The 20,654-nt window shown below is 45.4% G+C and overlaps 1 protein-coding gene across 4 annotated transcripts in view; it reads left to right on the top strand.

Moving 5' to 3' along the window:
- DENND5A (DENN domain containing 5A) overlaps positions 1-18,792 on the top strand; it is a 106,322-nt gene extending 87,530 nt beyond the window's left edge. For 2 of the 4 annotated variants that reach the window (XM_067749948.1, XM_067749949.1), the window contains 12 exons: positions 438-590; positions 4,828-4,912; positions 6,470-6,554; positions 7,347-7,475; positions 11,098-11,219; positions 12,387-12,532; positions 13,109-13,227; positions 13,620-13,801; positions 14,415-14,497; positions 14,995-15,118; positions 16,110-16,278; positions 17,773-18,792. In XM_067749948.1, the coding sequence (XP_067606049.1) occupies positions 438-590; positions 4,828-4,912; positions 6,470-6,554; positions 7,347-7,475; positions 11,098-11,219; positions 12,387-12,532; positions 13,109-13,227; positions 13,620-13,801; positions 14,415-14,497; positions 14,995-15,118; positions 16,110-16,278; positions 17,773-17,956 (1,581 nt within the window). In that variant the 3' untranslated portion in view covers positions 17,957-18,792. Of the gene's footprint in view, positions 1-437; positions 591-4,827; positions 4,913-6,469; positions 6,555-7,346; positions 7,476-11,097; positions 11,220-12,386; positions 12,533-13,108; positions 13,228-13,619; positions 13,802-14,414; positions 14,498-14,994; positions 15,119-16,109; positions 16,279-17,772 lie in introns of those variants that run through there. The other 2 variants (XM_067749952.1, XM_067749953.1) reach the window with 2 other exon arrangements.
- Positions 18,793-20,654: the final 1,862 nt, after the last annotated feature.

Below are 20,654 nucleotides of genomic sequence, written 5' to 3' on the forward strand. Positions count from 1 at the left end.
GAAAAATTTTACCTAAAAGTAAATTATTCCTCCTCAACTTTTCATTCCCTTGATGGATACTTTAGATATATTTCTAGGATTAAATGCTGAAAGGTTTGTTTAATAGGGTCAGTTAAGCAGTCAGAATCAGAGAATATCAGAGATGAGCATGACCAAAGGGTTTTATTCAACTCTTTTCATCTCATAAATGTAAAAACTGAATCTAGAGTGATGAAATCACTTGCCCAGGGTCAAATAGTGATTTCTGTGTTTTTATCTTCTTTGAAGAAGGCCCTCTACTATAACCTGACCTCAGTGGTGGAGAATAAATACACTCTTTATCTGTGGGTCTTACTCCCAGCCCAGCAGATATGCTGGGCAGTTGGCCACAACCCTCTCTAGTTGAATGTGATCTGGCTAACTGTGGGTGTCTAATCTTACCGACTGATTTCTTATAGACCAAGAGGATGCTGGTGGAGAAGATGGGCCGAGAGGCTGTGGAGCTAGGGCACGGGGAGGTGAACATCACAGGGGTGGAAGAGAACACCTTGATTGCCAGCCTTTGTGACCTCCTGGAAAGGATTTGGAGTCATGGGCTACAAGTGAAACAGGTAATGAATGTCTGGCCTCTCCCTGTTGAGCAGACTGTCTTCCTGTTTTTGCTTACTAGCTTTCCCACACTTTTCCAGCTGACTGGCTTTGAAGAATGGTGCATGGTGCTTTTGGAGTGAGACTTGAAATAGTTCAACAAATAAGTAAATAAATGTGACCCAAGCTATCTTCTTTAAAAATAAGCTTTATAAATCTGTGTATTTGTCAGACATTTTAAAAGTGGCATCTTTTTTCCTGCAAACAGAGCTGAAGGCCAAACTGATAGATCCTGTTTGGTGGCTGGTCCTAGTCTGGAGATGGAACACAAAAGAAAGAAAACTTGGAGCTCAGGAAGTACCAAATGTATTTTAAGGGTCCTTCACTATTTGTATTCCCAGTGGGAAAAGGTCTGTCATTAACATTTCTTTTATAAGCAGATAGCTTAACCTTCTAAAGATTTCAGAGAATACCAAAAAAGTTGAGTAAGTTTGATTTTTACTGCTCAATACCAAGAGAATCTCCTTATTTCAAAATACTGTACTTTGAATAACTAGGCAAGATGGACAGCTTACACTTTCATGCATTTTTAAATTTGAAAAGAACTTGAAAAGTTTTCAAAAGCAGTTTTATTATGGAAAAATTAGGAAATATATGTACGTATCCAGCAAATATTTATTTAGGGCCTGCAGTGTGCCAGGCACTGTTGTAGGTACTTGAGATACCTCAGTGAACAAAGCAGACCAAGATCTCTGCCCTCCTGGAGTTTTCATTCTCATGGGCATAGAGACAATCTACCTCATCTGTCCTTCAAAACATTTTTCTGTACACGTATGCCCATGTACAGCTGTATATTTAAAAATCCAACAGAACGGCAATGAGATACCTTTTCACATCTACTAGGATAGGTAAAATAAAGAAGACAGACAATAACAAGAGTTAGTAAGGATGCAGAGAAATTGGAACCTTCAGATATTGCTGATGGGAATGTAAAGTGGTGCAGCCTCTTTGGAAAACAATCTGGCAATTCCTTGAAATGTTAGAGTTATCATGTGACCCAGCAAGTCCACTTCTAGCTATGTACTCAAGAGAAAGGGAAACATGTCTATGTAAATATGTGTATGAAAATGTTCATATTCCTAGCAGCATTATTCTAATAACCAAAAGTTGGAACAACCCAAATGTCCATAAGCTGGTGAATGGATAAACTGAATGTGGTGTATTCATACAGTGGAATATTTTTCAGCAATAAAAGGAATGAAGTGTGGATACATGGTACAATATAGATGAAATTTGAAAACATACTAAGAGGAAGAAGTCAGTCACAGAAGACCACATAGTATATGATCTCATTTCTATAAAATGTCCAGAACAGGCAAATCCATAGATAGAAAGTAGATTAGGGGTTGCCACAGGCTAGGGAGGGATAAGGAGTGACTGCTAATGGGTTTTTTGGGGTGGTAAAAATCACCTAAAATTAGGTAGTGGTGATGGTTGCACAACTCTGTGACTATACTGAAACAGATTTTTTTTTTTTGGTACAGAACTTTGTACACTTTATAAGTGTTGCGGTCCAGGGATTATAACCTGGCTCCCTGGTCTCTTCCATCGTGTACCCGACTGCGATCAAATTCACTCTCAGAGGGTGATCTTATCACCCCTCTCTGAATCAATCCTTTATTATTGGTTGTTTGAGTTATTTGATTTTTCTGATTTTTTGGCCACGTCACTGAGCAACTACCCATTTTCTGATTTTTGGGGCACGTTACTGAGCAACTACCCATAGTATCTGCTTAGAAAGTAGAGAGAACCCAAACCGCAGTTTTTGCTGCTGGCCTCCTAGGTTTTGTTATTAGCTGCCTGCAGGGCTGCCTGCCGCAAGTCCTCATAAAAACCTGTTATCCTCACCATTCTCTTTGGCTTTCGGTGACATTTTCCGAGGACATGGACTTTCTCCTTTAGTATATTTTCTGACAATTAAAGGTGAGGTTTGTTTTTATCATACTGTTTTTGTACCTGCTGCCATTTGAGATTTGAGGACTGGTAAATGAAAAGGGGTTGTTTCTCATCTTTCATGCATGTGACATTCTTGGAGAATCTGGTGCTATATACTGTGTGGCCACGTTCCCAAATGGGTAGTGGGACTGTATTGAATCTTGCAATCCCAATCAGCCCCTTTGCAAAAGAGGAAAAGAATAATCCATGTCTCTTGAACTAGAAAACCCCCAGTGCCCTGTCACTAGGTTTCAGCCCAGCTGCTGCTCTCTCACTCTTGCCCTGGCTCTCCATCCTCACCAGTGCAATCACTGAGCACCCGGGCGTCCTTCTGGCACAGTGGCCTGGTGTTGCTCTTGCCTTTGGCTCTTCGGTATCATTGCATGTGAGGACTCTCTGGTGACCAGCTGTACTTTACTTCCAGACAGTTCTGTTAAGGGAGGCTGCTTTCCTCGTCTGCCCAGATTTTGGGGATACAGTGATGAAAAAGGCTGTCTCTGCCTTTTTAGGGGCCTATGCTATGGTTTCAGTAAATGGATGGATGAATGGGTTTCTAGAAGTTGTATTACTAAATCAAAGAGCATGAATATTTTAAGGTCTCGTATTGTCTTCTACATACATTGTATTAATATACCAGTTAGTAACAGTTTAGGAGTAGTCTCATTGATGTTGTTGAACAGCTGTTTTCTCAAACGTTTGGTAATTCAGTGAATTTAAAAAAATGGTCTCGTCTAGTTTTAACTTGTGTGATTTTTAAAAAACTGCCATTGGGGTTGTTGGGTTTTACGTTGGTTAAATCTTGTAGGAAAGCCAAACTTACAGCAAGTTTATGTCAACAGCTTGCTGATCTATAGATGAGGGGTTTTTTTCCATTCAAATGCTTGATTTTTTTCCCCCCAAAACAGATCAAGTTGGAGGTTAAGAATAAAACAGATCCTCAATATCCTCAGGGGGAAAATCTTGAGACCTTAAATCCTCACATTCATTCCAGAGAATAAAATTTTCTTCAGAAAATATAACTTCAGAAGTTAAATGCTCTCTTCCAGAAGCAGCCATATAGCCTCATTATTAACAGCAATGGTTCTAATATTAGATATACTTAAGCTTGCCCAACATTCTACTTCCTAGCTGTGTGATCTTTTACAAGTTACTTAGTCTTTCTGATCCTCAATTTGCTCTTTTCTAAAGAAAATGGGGATAGAGGTACCTACCTTTTAGGACTGTTGAAAGCATTAAACAGAGTATTGTATTTTAAACATATAACATAGTGCTTAGTTCATAGAAAAATTCAAGACATGGTAGCTTCTGTGCTTATTATTACTCTTACTTTTATGAAATACAGAAACTAAGTGACTTATAAAATGATCATAATAAATCCTACTATTAAAACAAACTTATACTACATTTATATTATATCAACTATATAGGAACATTTACCATGAATCTGAAATAAAGTTTTTAATCCCATAACAAGGGTCACTGTGTACTGAAGGATGACTAGAAAGAGACAAAGCAGTTGCTGGGTGACCAGCTAGGCTTATTCACTATGTAGGCAAATTGCTTCCTTTTGTCAGGCTTGAGAATGCTGTTCAGATTTGTGCCTTGGTAAAATGACAAATCACTGCGTGTCTCCAGCAGTTTAAACTGCAGCTTTTATATTTTCAAATGCCAAGGTTCTGCTGTGTCGACTATAGTATATCTCAGATTTGCAGTTAAGTACCGACCTCCTTTCCTGCAGGCTTCTTCAAAGTACCTTCCACAGTAAATCCCCATCCTTGTGATGACTTACCCTCCCTAGGCTGCACTAAGGGCAGGAATGCCTTTAAATATTTTAGGAAATTCGGGAGCTGTCACAGAATCTCGTAGGCTCGGTATCCATTCCTCTGTGCAAAAGCCATCATGCACTACCCAAGCTGACCTTCAACCAACAGACCATTTAGAGATTGATAGGTTATTTGCTTTTTTCTTTCTTATCCACTGGTCCATTCCCAGGCTCTTTTTTGGCCATGTCCTTCCTATTCCCAGTGGGGGATCATTTCTTTTTCTGTTCCCTTCCATTCTTCTTTATATTTCTCCTGGATTTTAGTAAGGGGATATATATTTGTATACATTGCATCTGGGTGTACATCGAGATAACAAATAGGACAGATACTTTTTAGCAAAAGCGCATATCTATATGTTCAAATTATCTCTGACTCTGCTCACTAGATGCCTTGCCCTTAGAAATCTAAACTGATAGATATTTCTCCCTTGCATTGGTTCCAGGGGAAATCAGCCTTGTGGTCCCACCTGTTACATTATCAGGAAAACCGGCAGAGAAAACTCACATCAGGAAACCTCAGTACCTCAGGTAAGATGGTCTCTGCACCACTGGCCAAACTCCCTCCACTTACTTTCCCATCCCCCACTGAAGTGATCATCTGTAGCAGACTGTTCCAGGTCAATGAAGTCTTTACTCTGTAATGTTTAAGCCACAGGGCTCTCTGAACCACAGAGCATGCCAAAACCATGGGGTTTGCTTTTATTATGTGTTTCTATACACTTGATCAGTGAGATAGAAGATTTATATCAGCAAGAGGCCAGTCTTAGAATAAATTTGGGTTTTAAATGAATTTGGATTGATACTGATGTCCTGTGTTTAGAGTGTTTTCAGAGTCTTTCGTTTTATTTCTCTGAGATGAACATTGAGATGATCTATCCTATCAGTTAAGAGAGCCTGTTTGTCAGTGTCCTGCCTTGGAACTGCTCAAAGTCAAGGCCTGGTGTGCATGATCCCTTCCATTTGCTTTCTGTTTATATTTAATAAAAATATCAGAGTTGGCAGGGACCCCAGAAATCATCTAGTCCAGCCCCCTTTTTTTTACAAGAGGAGGAAACTGGGATCCAGAAAGGAATTTAATTTACTCAAGATCACACAGTGAATTGATAGAAGAGGCCAGATTAGGAGCCAGGCCTCTTGTCTCCTGGTCTACTGTTCTTTATAACATCCTGCAGTGTCCCTTCCAGGACAGTCTCCCTCCTTCCTTTTCTTCTTGGCAGCATCTCCCCTTCATACCATCCTTCATTCTCCTCTCTCTGCCAGGGAGTTTGTTTAACTTTCTTAGATGTTTTTGTCCTAATGGTAAAGATAAGTTTAAGTGGGGGCGAAAAGGTAGGCATATACTCAGTGTTGTCTTTGGCCTTGAATTAGTTGATCTCAGCTAGCACTGAACATGGGGAAAACAGTGGGCAAAAAACTAGGTACAAAAGCTCCCAAAGTAGCCTCATAAGGAGTTTTTTGTCCACTTTCTGAGTATGAGAGCAGAGTCTTCTCAGGAAAGCTGTAGAATTTATTGCCAAGGGATAAACTGTAGCCAAAAATTATCAGCCGCTGAATGATGAAGATACTAATTTTAAATGTTGGGCCAAACATGAGGATATAAAGGTGTTGTATCTAGAGGTCCTAAGCATTCTGGATCATGTTCTTTACATATTCCCTTGGCTCTTTTGTAGTCCATTTTGAGGCAAGAGCAGGACATGCGTAGTAGATCCTAGTGGAAGCACTGCTTCCATGGATTATGATGAGAACACACTGGATTAGGAGCCAGAGGATCTGTGTTCCTTCCAGTCCTGACTTTGCCACTTGGTGATTGGGGCAAAGCAGCTAACCTCTCTGAATTTCAGTTTCCTCCTCTGTGATACCGTCCATGGCTATCTTATAAGTTGTTAGAGAATTAAGTGAGATAATATGCATAAAAGTATAAAATTTGATACCTGGTAGGTACTTAATATTCATGAAATGATTGATCAAAGTGTTACCAAAGTAACCCCAGCTTTTTTCTGTAGATATTTGTGATTTGAGATAAGAAGGGTAGTCAGCTATTTGGGTATACAGATCTCTTTGGACTTAACCAACTTTTTGTTCTAGGAATATTTCTTGATTCAGAACGGAGGAAGTCTGATGCCAGCTCAGTCATGCCTCCCCTGAGAATCTCCCTCATTCAGGATATGAGGTCAGTCTGGGCTCATTTGTAATAAGCCACTAAAATCCTGTTTTCAGTTGCTGCTTAGGTGTCCACTTTATTTATTTATTTATTTTTGGCTACGTTGGGTCTTCGTTGCTGTGCGCAGGCTTTCTCTAGTTGTGGCGAGCGGGGGCTACTCTTCGTTTTGGTGCGCGGACTTCTCATTATGGTAGATTCTCTTGTTGCAGAGCACGGGCTCTAGGTGCATGGGCTTCCATAGTTGTGGCATGCAGGCTGAGTAGTTGTGGCGCACGGGCTTAGTTGCTCCACAGCATGTGGGACCTTCCCGGACCAGGGCTTGAACCTGTGTCCCCTGCATTGGCAGGTGGATTCTTAACCACTGCGCCACCAGGGAAGTCTGAGGTGTCCACTTTAAATAGCAGGGTCTCAGTGACCTGGGCTTCTACAGTGTCTCATTTAACCAGGAATCCCTCCTCATTGGTCCTGTGCTTCATGATGCATTTGTAGAGCTGTACAAGCAATTGTGTTTCCTGACATTTTTGGAGAATTACACCAGAGTATTTCAAGGCCTGAGACCTCTGGGGTTAGCCTTGCTTTTTGAGAGCTGTACTGGCTTCCTCCCAAGCCCCCCCAAATTATGCTGAGTCTATCTGGCAAAGTTACATGGAAGCTCAGGATTTAGAGAACAAGAGAGATGGACTCTCTCAGGATGCAGTAGGGCTTCCTGGCCAGGCTTCCTTTGGTGGTACAGGGGAGGTATTGATAGTGAGTTCATCTCCCACCCTATCCTCCACTCCCCTTTTCCCATTCCCCCTTCAGGCACATCCAGAACATTGGGGAAATCAAGACTGATGTGGGAAAAGCCAGAGCATGGGTGCGACTGTCCATGGAAAAAAAGTTACTTTCCAGACACCTGAAGCAGCTTCTCTCAGACCATGAGCTCACCAAGTAAGGCCACTCCACTTGGAGTATAACCAGCTCCTGGGAATGGCGGGAGGGATTGGAAACCCCCGTGGGAAGGGAAGGGTATTCAGTATATCATTACTGCTGAATTCAGCTAAACTCAAATTGCATATGAAGGTTTTGCAGCATTTCTTCTTTTTTCTTTTCTTTGTAGAACACTGTTGTACACTTACACTGCAATATTTTTTATATTTTCCTGTAGATGAATTAACTCTTTTGGCGCTGCTTAACACAGCACATTTGTTTTAGTAGGAACATTCAGACATAATCAGTTGACTTCATGCTCTCTTAGTTCTTTTTTTTTTTCCTAACTTAGTTCTAAAGGCCTGGATTCTTCGGGCCTCTAGCCACAGCCACTCCAGGAAGCAGTGGTCCTCCCTTTTGGCTGTTGGTTTCTCTTCTGGGACTTACTATGGTTTATCCAGGCTCTTTCAGCCATTGGTCAACCAATGAGCTCTTGCTGTGCTCTACCTTGGATCAGTTCCCGTAAAGAAGGTGGGATGACTTTTCTTGTTTTGGTGATATATTCTTCCTGAAGTTTTTGGTGATGTAACATTTCTTCTTCTCTTTCTTTATCTGTAGAAGAATAATTCTGTTATATCTGTTCTCCCTACCTTCTTGATCTATATCCCCGCCCCCCCCAAATAGCTTTCTTACAGACGTAGTGAGAAGGATGGAATCCTCATTGGATACCTCAGAGTTTTGGGGGGTCCTCCTCTCCTTGTGGCACTCAAGTGATCTGTATACCTGTTGGGCATAGGGCATTTTCTTGGTCTCTTTCCTGTCTTGAGGAGGAAAGGATTGGAGAATTAAAAAGAAACTTCTAAGATATACCCTATATCTTTTGTTCTCTCCTGAGCCTAGGCCAGCCCATAGTAACCAGGTCCTTGCTCTTCCTCACTCCTAGGAACCGCTAAATCTACAGTTCCCTTCTCTTGATTTTATATCCTTTGCATTTATTCCATACCCTAGTTACTAGAGCAGGAGTGGGGAGGAAGGCTGTCTCCCTTCTCTGCCTCTCAGTTACCACCTCTCTGTCTTTTCCTATATATAATATGTTTGGTTCTTTCTTCATTGGCAAGCCTATTGGGCATTTTTCTTTTTGGCATTTCCTTGGGCATCTTTTCATGGTATCCTTTATTATGTGACTTCCCTGTGGACAATAAAGCAGAGAAGTGGACCTTGGGGAAATTTTGTGTAAGTGAATTGATTAAACCTGAAGAATCTGTTTTTATTTAAAGTGAAAATGTAATTTTTTAGACTTTATTGTGTGTTTAAACCACAGCAAGAAACCAGTTTCAAAATCTTGATAGATTAGAGAGCTCACTTTGAGAGGTTACAAAATAACAACTCTTAAAGTGCTTACATTTGATTCCCTTTAGTGGTGAAAAGGTTTAGGAATAATATTTGAAGATTGGAAGGACAACTAAAAGAGAACAAGTGAACATTTAAGCCTGGAGTTTGGAAGGGAATTGTTTGCATACCAGATTCTAGAGGACAGTTGTGTGTCCTGGGAAAATCTGTGGCTGTGTGGGCACTAGGGGCTGACAGGGCAGAAGTGATTCCTGTTGGCCGGTGTGGGCATCGTCTGTCAGGAGATGCTGCAAGTTGGCAGGAGGACATGGCAGAGAGGTAGCCAAGAGGGAGTCAAGCCCAGGATCTTTATGAAGGTCTAGGGCAGTGGATAGGTCTAGGGCCTGTGAACTTAAGGGCCTAGGCAGGAGCAAACAGGGCACAGACTTTGGTGAGGAGACTAATTTTGGTTTCTTTAAACTGTAGCCCTGATAGAGGACAAAAGCTTAGAATTTACTCCAGTGAGTATAAAATGAGAGTTTTGCTGCCACAGATTGCGTTTTGGGTGGGATATAGGGAGAGAGAAAGGTGTACTTCATCAAAACCTACCTACTACTCCATCCTACCCTCTCTCACCTTTCTCCTAAGTTTGCTTAAAGCTCTAGCCACATCAAACCCCTCACACTTCTCAGGATGTGTTCAGCCCTTTCAGGGCCTAGTCAGAAGTCTTCTTTGCCAGAGTTTGCCTAGACTACCCAGAGACTTAGTCCATTCCTCCTCCAGGCACCCATAGCATTTGTTACAGTATTTGTTCATTCCTTTTTTTTTTTTTTTTACCACTGGTGGTCTGTGTTATCATTATCCATTTGTTTTCCACTTATTAAAATTTGCTTTCATTGGAGGCATGAACCATGTACCTCTCCCAATACTCCTTCTCCCTACCTCGGTTCACACTTTGGAGTTCGTGTGACTCCTTGCTTAACTTTACCTCCCACATATACATTTCAGGTCCTTAGCCGCTGTTCCATCTGTCTCCTTATTTACTTCCACTCCCTAGGTTTCATCCTCATGCCCCTTTCACACTTCAGCTGTACTAAATTCAAATTTCTTGAAGTTGGTTATGGCTTTCCCTTTACTTCTAAGAAACATATTACTTGTAGGGCAGATTACAAACTCTTTAGCCTGAATATTTAGGGCCTGCCTTCGTTTTACCCTAGCCATACTTTTCAGTCTCATTGCTAACTGATCACTTCTCTGAGCCCTCAACTCTAGCCAAACTGGCTTTTATACCCTGTCCTTCTCCTTCTTCTACAACCCCTGTCTAAATTTGTGCCGTCCTTCAGGCCCTCCTGTTCTAGGACCATCGAAACTTCTGGGTCTTTAAATTCCCAGAGAGTGCCTTTCATTTGGCAACTCATTATGTCTTATACTGTGGCCTTTATCAGATTTATTCATCTAGACTGTATGTGAGGATAGGTGCTTCCCTCTCCAGCACCTGCACAGAGTAGGTTTTGGTTGGTGAATTTTCCTACCTTATAAACTGTCTAGGTAGAACCTCACAGGTCTACTGAATCCCATACCTCTCTGGCATGGTGACTGCGGTCTGGGCAGGCAGGACAGGGACCTTCCTTTGTTCTCTGTGTGTTTCTTGTGCTGGGGGCCTGTGCGTTTGGCTCTCTGTGTCCCTGCTACTTGGGGAAGGTACCATTGCTGTGCAGGCCCAGAGGCCTGCAGTGTCAGGCAGAGGGGTTGGCCTTTGATGAGTGAGCAGTGGATGAGGGGTGGGGATGGGAGGAAATTTGAAAAGAGGGGAAGGACATCGTCTACACAGCTCTTCGTTGCCTATGACCTGGATCATTCCATTCCTTGCCTCTGAAGCTGTCCTCAGCTTACATTCATGTTCAGAGCAGTGTTCTGACTTGTGGATCTCAGGTCTGCTGAGGGTCAGAGACTAGCTCTGGTAACAACCTCCTGCTGTTGCTACTCCTACACCATACACTGGGGTGTATGGGCCCTATAGAAGCCCTCAGGTTAGGAAAGAAGATCCCATGACGTCTGACACTTTACATTATAGTAACGTCAACTCTTGGACACAGGTGGAGTTTGGTTTTTGTTGTTCCTGCTGTAGCTAAAGCCACTTTCCCTCTAGCCTTCAGTTGGAGTAGCTGGCTTTGTTCCTTTTTTCGGTGGCCCTAAAGAGCTTGAGGCTTGACTCACATTCTTCCCTTAGCTGTGTCCTTCCAGAACTGAATAATTCTAGCCTCTTATCTCTCCTTTTGTCTGGGAGACTGATGTATTGCCTCTTCTCCGACAGAAAGTTGTACAAGCGCTATGCCTTCCTGCGCAGTGATGATGAGAAGGAGCAGTTCCTCTATCACCTCCTCTCTTTCAATGCCGTCGATTACTTCTGCTTCACCAACGTCTTCACAACTATCCGTGAGTAGCCCTGTGCTCCCCACTAGCCTTCCCAATGCCAGTCTTCATGAGCCTGTCTGAGGCTAACTTACTGTCCCCTTTTTAAAGAAAGATTATCACTTGTACTTTCTTCTGTGGGGAGAGGTGTACTTGCCCTCCTTGGAGGTTGTATTTTCTCTCAGGCTTCTTACTCTTGTTCTGAACTAGGGAGCTGAGCGCTTTTGGCCATTGTGTTGTTACTGTGGTCCTGGGTGCTGGGGGCCTAAGGTGGAGTGGGGTGTGGGGGGTGAAGTTCACTGCCCTCCCTGCACACCTGTAAAGAAACCTCCCTCTTGTTTTGGGCTGAGAGAGTCATTCAGCATTACAGAAAGTTTCAGAGTAGCCCCCAGGGAACAACAACTCTTCCTGAAGTAGCAGAAAAAACTCCAGATGGCAGTGGGAGGTTTGGGTCCAGGCCCTGTTCTGCCCTAACTCATTATGGATCTGTGAGCAGTGTCTACTCCTGCAGTGGGGCTTGGTCTCCCTATTTGCAGAGCGAGGAAGAGGGTTTAAAATGGTCTAAGGAAGGCCCTTGGAGCCTCAACTTTCTTTGGTGCTAGGATGCTTTGTTTGGTGGGGGGTGGTCTGAATTTGCCTCATGACTAGTTGTTTGGCCAGTGACTCAGCAGCTTCAGCAGTGGTGGACTCTTGTTCTATATGACACCCATCCTCCCTCTCAGAGAAAAGGGTTGTAGGCTTCAGTGGAAGCAGCACTGGACTGGAATATAGGAGACCTGGGGGAAACTATTTCCCTCTCAGTTCCTCAGAAAAGGCATTGTGATACCTGCCTGGCCTCTCTGGAGATTGTTATTAGAGTCCTTGAGATGATAGATAGAAAAGTGCTCTGAAAAGCAATTCAGTGCAGTGTTGAGTTAGTGATATTGTTTAAGGAACAGGTTTACTTAGCTCTGAGCTTGCAGATGGGCTTGGATTTGGATGTTTGGGTGATAACCCTGGGAGGAGTGAGATTGAGGGGAAGATTGGCTAATATTCTAAGCCAGCCAGAGACTGGGTCCTCAGGACCTGCTGCTCCAGGCTATGTACGAGGAACCCCAATCATGCCAACACACCTGGGGCAGGTCAGGGCCCTCTCAGGTATGGGAGGGATTCCCTATCCCCTCCAATGCCTTTGTGGCTTCCCCTAAACAGTGATTCCTTACCACATCCTGATCGTACCGAGCAAGAAGCTGGGGGGCTCCATGTTCACCGCCAACCCATGGATCTGCATCTCGGGAGAACTGGGTGAGACACAGATCCTGCAGATTCCCAGGAATGTGTTAGAGATGACCTTCGAGGTACGTGTTATCTGGTGACCACAGCCCCAGGCTCTATGGGTATCTGAGTTTCAACAGCTACTTTGGGAAGCTTTCTCCAGCGTTTTAGAGGCCTTGCTCTATGCAGTGTTACGCTTCAGCACAGCTGACCTGTCAAGATGATCAGAGGCCAGAGCCAAGGGTTGACCTGAGGACGGGGGAACCTGCCCTGTCTAAGTGGTTTCTGGCTGGAAGGCACCCATCTGGACTTGCATACCTCCTTGTCCATGGTGTATTGAAAAACCCCCAAGAATTCTTTCAGCTGCTGAGCCCAAATGTTCACAGAGAGCTCAGACTGCTCTGCCATTTCCAGAGCCTTCTGCTCCCAGGTCCTAGTCTTCCTCCAGGTAGTGTCTCTTTCTTTCTTGGCATCGTGCCTCATGAGGTAGTACTATACTGCCAGCTTTGGCAGTAGGTGGAGCCATGAGCTCTGCCCCTGCAGATACTGGGGGGCCACGTTGCAGGGAGCCAGTCAGATGTGTGCCTCTGAGGAGTGTGGCGCTTTTCTTCTGTTTTCTTGACCTACCCCATCTTCTTTGTTTGGCTGTTCTCTCACAGTACCAGAACTTGGGGAAGCTCACTACGGTGCAGATAGGCCATGATAACTCTGGGCTGTATGCCAAATGGCTTGTTGAGTATGTGATGGTCAGGAATGAGATCACCGGACATACCTACAAGTAAGTGTTCCCTCAGCTATGCCCAGAGACAGTGGGGCTAGGTGTACCACCAGGGGCTGTGTTTGATGCTTGGGTATGTGGGGTTCTCAGGGAGACCTTTTAGGTTGTGATAGGCGGAGGCAACTTCCTGTTTGGCTCTGCCTCATGCCCTGAAAAGAAATAGAAGGAGGGCTTTACAAGTGAAGGTGTATGACATCGCTGTGCACAGGTTCCAGGCCACCTGTCACTCGGGTGGCTTCCCTGATGCCGCACGGTGGGATGAGGAGCAGGGCCTTGAGGATCCCCAGCCCGGTTTCAGAGCCTGTCCTCAGGGATTGGCTTTTTGATGGCCTTTACTGATCAGGGACGCTGAAGGAGCTGGCAGTTCTGACAGGCTATTGCCTGACCCTCAGGTTCCCGTGTGGCCGGTGGTTGGGGAAGGGCATGGATGACGGAAGCCTGGAGCGGGTCCTAGTCGGGGACCTGCTCACATCCCAGCCTGAGGTGGACGAGAGGCCATGCCGGACCCCGCCCCTGCAGCAGTCTCCCAGCGTCATCCGGAGGCTCGTTACCATCTCACCCAACAGCAAGCCCAGTAAGTGGGAGATGGGGCCGGGCCCTCATGTTGCCCTGCCTGGGGAATGGGCAGATTTCTGGAAGTACTGATAAGGGAGCCCAGATTCCCCGCAGCCTGTGCAGCTGCCTCAGGAACCACCTCTGCCGACAAAGACAAAGCAGCCCCAGGCATTTGTCACCCTCCTCTCATGAATCAGTTGTGGGGGGTTGGCACTCTTGTTAGAGGACTGGAAGGAGAGGGGAGAGCTCCTGGATCCTGGCCTGGGTCCTCTGTGCTATTTGTATGTGCCCCTATAGAGGAGACGGGTTTACTTTCTGCCCTTCCCCTTCCTGGTTCCTGAGCTTTACTGTCAAGTCTTGGCACTCTTTTGGTTGCCAAAAGTTCCAGAGCAAAGTGGAGAAGAAACTTGACCAGCATCTTCTGGAGACAGAACTCTTAAGATCCTAGCTTTTGCTTTTTGTCCCAAGATTTTAGGAAGAGCTAGCTCAGCAAAGTTGGGTGGGCAAGAGCCACTCTTCCCAGGGTCCAAGCTGCCCTACCTCTCCTGTGGGTCTTCTTATGTCCTCAGTCTTTTGCTCAGTCAACTAAGTACTGTTAACCTGAGACTGGATATCTGCTTGATTTTTATCAGAGCTGAACACTGGGCAGATCCAGGAGTCCATCGGTGAGGCAGTCAATGGCATCGTGAAGCACTTCCATAAGCCTGAGAAAGAGGTGAGCCTCCCTGCCCTCCAACCCAGGGCCTTATATTGAGTAAGAGAGAATAATCTTGTTCCAGGCCCAGGTGCTGTGGACAGCCCAGCACATGGAGTGTGTGCCTCAGTGAGTTTGAGATTCAGCAGATTCCTTTCTCTGGGGGCCTGTGCCTAGGGTTGCCCTGTTTTCCTTACTCACTGACAACCCAGCAGAGTCCCTGGGTCTCCAATGGACAGTGTATTTCTGTCCTCTTCTGAAATTGTCTGGGTCTCCCTGAACATTGGCCACATGGGCTTTGTCCCCTGCTGGGGGCCCAGAACCATCATCTGTTCATTCAATAGCTATTTACTGAGAACTGCTCTAAGTCAGGCCCTGCCAGGTGCTGGGGAGACTAGACAAGGTCCCTGCATGTCTTTTGCTGCCCTCCCAGGTGTGGGCAGTGGGCTGGGGATGCAGTGGTGGGAGGGCATCTTGGCTGAGGCAAGCCTGGCATTCTCTCCTGTTTCCTTATATAGCGAGGTAGTCTTACGCTGTTGCTTTGTGGAGAATGTGGCCTTGTCTCGGCCCTGGAACAGGCTTTCCAGCATGGATTTAAATCACCGCGGCTCTTCAAAAATGTCTTCATTTGGGATTTCTTGGGTGAGTTGGGCTAGGGTGTGAGGGTGGGAAAAGCATGCAGAGACATGGGGGAATCATCAGCATAATGTGGGTGCTGACCACTGGGGTCTGAGGTACAGAAGCTAAATCAGGTGACTCTCAGGTTAGATGTGTTTGTTTGCCCTGGCTTTTCTCGGAGGTAATAACAGAAGCCCTCCCACCCTTCGCCCCTCATCTCCTGAGAATTGGACAGGAAGGGTTCTTTCCAGGCATCTGTCATATATAATACAGGCTTAGTCATGACTCCTCACACTTCCTGCTCGTAGGTCCAAAAGACCAGTTGCATTGGAGTCCAAGCCCTGTGTTACACCCCCTTGGAGAATTTGATGCAAGAAGCTTCTCCCTCAAGAGTTTTGTTGAGAAAGGACCATCTTTATATCAAGGGCCACATAAAGAAATTTAAAATACAGAGATAGGGAACATAAGGATCATTTTTTATTTTTATTTTTTTTTTAAAGTACCAATTGTTTTAATTTATTCAAAGTGAAAATAAATATCCATATGGAACATTTTATAAAGTAAATGGTTTCAAAATAAAACATAAAGACAAAATGGCCAGTTAAACCATACTATCAAAGTGAATGAAACACAAATTTTCAAAAATTTTCAAATTTTTCAAACTAAATATACATAGTCTCTCTCATTTTCAGTTGAAGATGCAGTGTTGAACGTTGGTCAGTCATGTGTGATTTTTAGGATGCCTTTAGAATTGAAGTCTGAGACCACAACTAACAAAAAGCAAGCACTTGGCTGCTTCACAGCAGGATGCAGCTTCCTCTTTCTCAGCAGAATTCCAGACATTCGTAAGGATCATTTTGAAATGTGACCAGTGGCCTCAGAGCACTCATGTTATTCCTACTAAGTTACTTGTGTTGACACGGAGGTAGGCCTGTGGCAAGTGGCCTACAGGACAGTCAGGGACAGGTTGGTTTTGAGAGCCTTTGTCACTGGCAGGCTTGTCTCCTCTTCACAGAAAAAGCACAAACCTATTACGAGACTTTGGAGCAGAATGAACTTGTTCCTGAGGAAAACTGGCATACGAGGGCCCGGAACTTCTGCCGTTTTGTCACTGCGATCAACAATAATCCCCGGAACATTGGCAAGGATGGCAAGTTTCAGATGCTGGTGTGCTTGGGAGCCAGGTACTGCAGCCTCATGGCCCAGTGTGCACACAGCCAGCCCTGAAGATGGTGCTGGAGGCCCAGTGTGGTGCGGGGGTGGGGAGTGGCTAATGGCCAGGTGCCCTTGGGCAGGTGAGGCCTTGGTAGAGGCCCTTACTTTTCTTCATGTGCCACGCGTGTGTGTGTGTGTGCGTGTGAGAGAGAGGGGTAGGGTGGGGATGAAAGTGTGTGTGTAACTGGGGAGGAGGGGCCACATTTTGATGCGAAGGAATAAAACTGTCTCCCTGACAAAATTTGAAGTAGAGGGTATATATCTAGTAATTTCTTTAACAAACATTTGAATGTGCCAGGCCTCATGGAAGGTGTGGGAATAGAGCTGAATAAAATACGGTCTCTACCATTTAGAAGTTCACCTGTCCTGATTATTTAGTACAAGGCAGAAGTTTGGGAGAGTTCAAAAAAGTACGCATTCGTAACGTTTGCTGAAAATGTAGAGGAGAAGGATCAGAGGAGGCTCAGGGAGTAGGTGGTATTTGAGGTGAGCCTTAACGGGAGGGTAGACGTGAGGAGGGAGCTTGAAGCAGACAGAACTAACAGAGAGGCCCTAAAGGAAGCAAAGCATGTGGGGTCAGGAAATAACAGGTGGAATGTGGGAAGGAAACACTTTAAGGGATAGGGGCCATGAGGAGCTGGGACAGAGTTGATTTTTAATCAGGGGACTGAAATGATAGTGATTTGATATCATGGATGGTATTCATGGGCAAAATTGTTAGGGGTTATTCCAGTGGGTCAGGTGAGAGCACGAAGCCCAGATAAACAAGGCAGTTTTTATTTAGGCCGTGCAAGGGAGGGAGTTAGCATAGTGGTTAAAAACAGATTCAGGAACCAGATTCACCAGGTTCACATCACAGATCAGCCACTTACTAGCTGTGTGCTCTTGGACAAGCTGCTTAACCTCCATCAACCTCACTTTCTTCATCTGTAAAGTGGGGATAATAATAGCACCGCTAGCACCTACCTCACATCATGGGGTTGTCATGAAGGTTAAATCTCTTATAATGGTGGCTGGCACATGCTGAGTGCTATGTGGATGTCAGCTTGCAGTGTTATTCCTGGTGGTGGTCGCTGTGGGGAGTAGCGACGATCTAGGAGAGATTGGCTGTTGAGATGGAGGAAGTGCTGCTGACAGGACATGGTGTCTTGTTGGTGGGGTTGTCTGGGGGGCTAGAGGGGGAGGCGGAGCAGGCCTTCTGGCAGATGACAGGGCCTGTTTGGGTCAGGTTGGGTTGGCATCCCTAGGGCTCGGTAGCCCACAGTGGGGGCCTTTTAAAGCTGTGTAAGACATCTTCGCCAAGTGCTCTTAGGGGAGGGAAAGGGGGCTGCGGGGAGATATCTGCTTCTCCAGCTTCAGACTTTGTTCAGGGTGTGATGGAGCAGGTTTCTCCCTTGGGCTTTCGCTAACCGTGTCCCTTCCCTTTCCCTTCTGACGCATCTGGACTGATCCTTCCCTGCCAGAGATCACCTCCTGCACCACTGGATCGCCCTGCTGGCTGACTGCCCCATCACCGCACACATGTATGAGGATGTGGCGCTGATCAAAGACCACACACTTGTCAATTCCTTGATCCGCGTGCTGCAGACACTGCAGGAGTTCAACATCACGCTGGAGACATCCCTGGTCAAGGGCATCGACATCTGACTTCCCAGCACCAGCTAGCAGCAGGACCCAGAGACTCGCCTGTAGCTCTCCCCCCTTCTTCCCAAAGGGACCTACGCGAGTTGTGCAGGAGATGAGAGGAGATGTACACTCACTGTAAAAAGAAAAGTAGAGGATTTTTGGAATAAATAATCTATTTTAGAGTTTATTTGCTGATTTGCTTTTTACACACTTTCATGTGAAAGAGTGATAGGGAGAGGGAGACGAGGTTGGTGCCGCTTATTTTGAAGCTGGTGCCCTCCCTCGCCGTGGCCACGCGCTGGAGCCTGCGGCCTCCCTGGACTGAGCCTGCGGCACGTGCGGGGCAGTTCTGCTTCCTCGTCCCCGCCGCGTTAATGAGGCCATTCCACATTGTTTTTAAACTGATGTTTTCTATATTAACATTATTATGGATATTTGGCTTTCACGGGCCACATACAGGTGTGCTGAGCAGGAAGCCCCAAGCTCCAATCAAAGGGATTTTTAGTAGTGCCTCTACAAGCACTGATGAGTCAGCTCCATGTCTTTTCTTTTTTTTGTCAGTATTATTTGGGAAGGAGACATGCCAGGATGTATCGTCGTGCAGAAAATCAGTTTCCTCTTGGCACACAGTTGCACAGAAGTAAACATAAGCATGTTTTAACAGGTTTTCCTTTTCTTTCTTTTATGTATTATTTATTTAACCCTCCATTGTGTGTTTTAAGTCTTTTTCTTTTTTCTAAGGAAAGAAAAAGCTGTCACAGTCTAACTGGCTATGTTATCATTGTTAAATTTATGTTATTTTGCGACTTAGAAACCAGCTGCAGTATGGCCCACTTAATAAAACACCTGAAACAGAACTGTGTGGGTCCCTGACTTTCATGGGGTATTGCGAGGAGTGGGTAGTAGAGGGTGCAGCTGGGTCTGTCTGAGAGAACCAGGCTGTAGCGTCGCCTCCCAGGCCAGGACTGCCCAGAGGGCCTTGTGTGTCCTGGGTCCTACCCACTGCGGCACCAGGAGCTTTCCTGGCTGTTTGAGACGGATGCATCCCAGGGTTAATTTCCCACTACCCAGAGGAGGAGGCTGAGGCAGAGAGGGGAAAAGACCTGGCCAAGGTTGCAAAAGTTGTCACTTGACCGAGACGGGATGGGCCATTTCTTGAAGGGTAAGAAAGACCAGGTGTGGGAACACGGCACAGGAGACCCTGTCTGCCTTCGGGAAGGAAAGCTTTTTCTTGAGAGAAGATTTGCTTTTTCCCAGGATGGCAGGTGATAGAGCTTTATAAGGGTCCTGGGAATCAGCTTCCTTTGGTTTTATTCTTCAACCAAGCTGCTTTGGCAGGAAGCTCCAGAAGTGTAGCACAATCAAGTACAGCACCTCAAGCCAATCAGTGTCCTCTTTTATGCTTCCCTGACTTTGCATGTTCTGTTCTCTGCGTGGAATGCCTCCCCTCTTGTCCACTTATGTTCATTGTTCAGGATTTCCTTTACCACCCCCCACCCCCCACCCCGGGCACTGTTAATCATTCCCTCATTGTGCTCCTGTAGTTTCTTAGATGCTGGGACTTCCTCTCTGGGTTGTTATTACCTGCTTTCATGTTGGGCCCACTCCCTAGACTGAGCTCCTAGAGGGCGGGGAGGGTCTCTTGTTCATCTCCTTCCCTGATGACTGACAGTGCTCAGGTGAGGCTTTTTAAAGAGGTGAGGAAAGCAACTGGAGGCTTCCGGGACAGCTGCAGTGCGCCGTCCTGCCGGCAGAGGGTGTGAGCGGGTGGTGGGAGTCTTCAGGTTCTTTTGGAAGTGGGGCAGGTAGGCAGTGCCTCTGGAGCATGTGTATGTTGTGGGCCGAGATCAGAGATGACCTTAAGCCAGGTGCTTTACGCATACCTCTCCCTTTTACTCACAACCTGCAAGGCAAGTTTAGATTATTCCCAGTTTATAGGTGAGGAAATCGAAGTTCGGAGAAGGTTAGTCACTTGCCCAAGGCCACACATCATGTAAGTAGTTTGCAGTTACCAGACTGTTTCACTCCAAGCTTGTGGCTTTTCCATTGACAACTACTCCCTTATTGGATTCGGGTCTCTGCTCAGATGTCCTTAGAGAGACCTATTCTGACCACTCTAAAATACCAACGGTCACTTTTTTCCCCTATTCTGCTTTATTTTTCTTCCTAACATCGGCAACCATTATACTAATTATTTGGTAATTCTAAATGTAAGTTTTATGAGGGAGGAACCCAATCCACTTTGTTCATGAAGTAGTAGCTGGCACAGGTTATGTACCTAGTAGGTGTCTGTGGAATACATGAATTCATTGGCACTGGTTAACATCACAGACTATACTATGCGCCAAAGTCCTTTGGTTGAATTCTTGCTCTGCTACTGGGACTTAGAGCAAGCTATGTAACTTTTCCGAACTTCAGTTTACTTACCATCGATGAAATGGGAATGGTAATAGTGGCTGCCTCATAGGTTTGTTGTGAGGACTAAATGACTCTGCATATATGCCTGGAATAGGTCAGCTGTGTGTAAATGTTGGTCATTGTTATTACCCCATTGTATCAAGCTCTGTCCTGGTTCTTGACTGAGACCCAGACTCTCTGTCCTTGAGGAGCTCAGAGGCAAGTGCTGCAGGAGAATATGACATCAGGGAAGATACTGACCATAGTGAGTTGTGCTTACGGTGGAGGATTGTCCCAAGAGTGGACATTGCATGTAGACTGA

Source organism: Pseudorca crassidens, chromosome 9, assembly GCF_039906515.1.
Source record: "Pseudorca crassidens isolate mPseCra1 chromosome 9, mPseCra1.hap1, whole genome shotgun sequence".
Lineage (NCBI taxonomy): Eukaryota > Metazoa > Chordata > Mammalia > Artiodactyla > Delphinidae > Pseudorca > Pseudorca crassidens.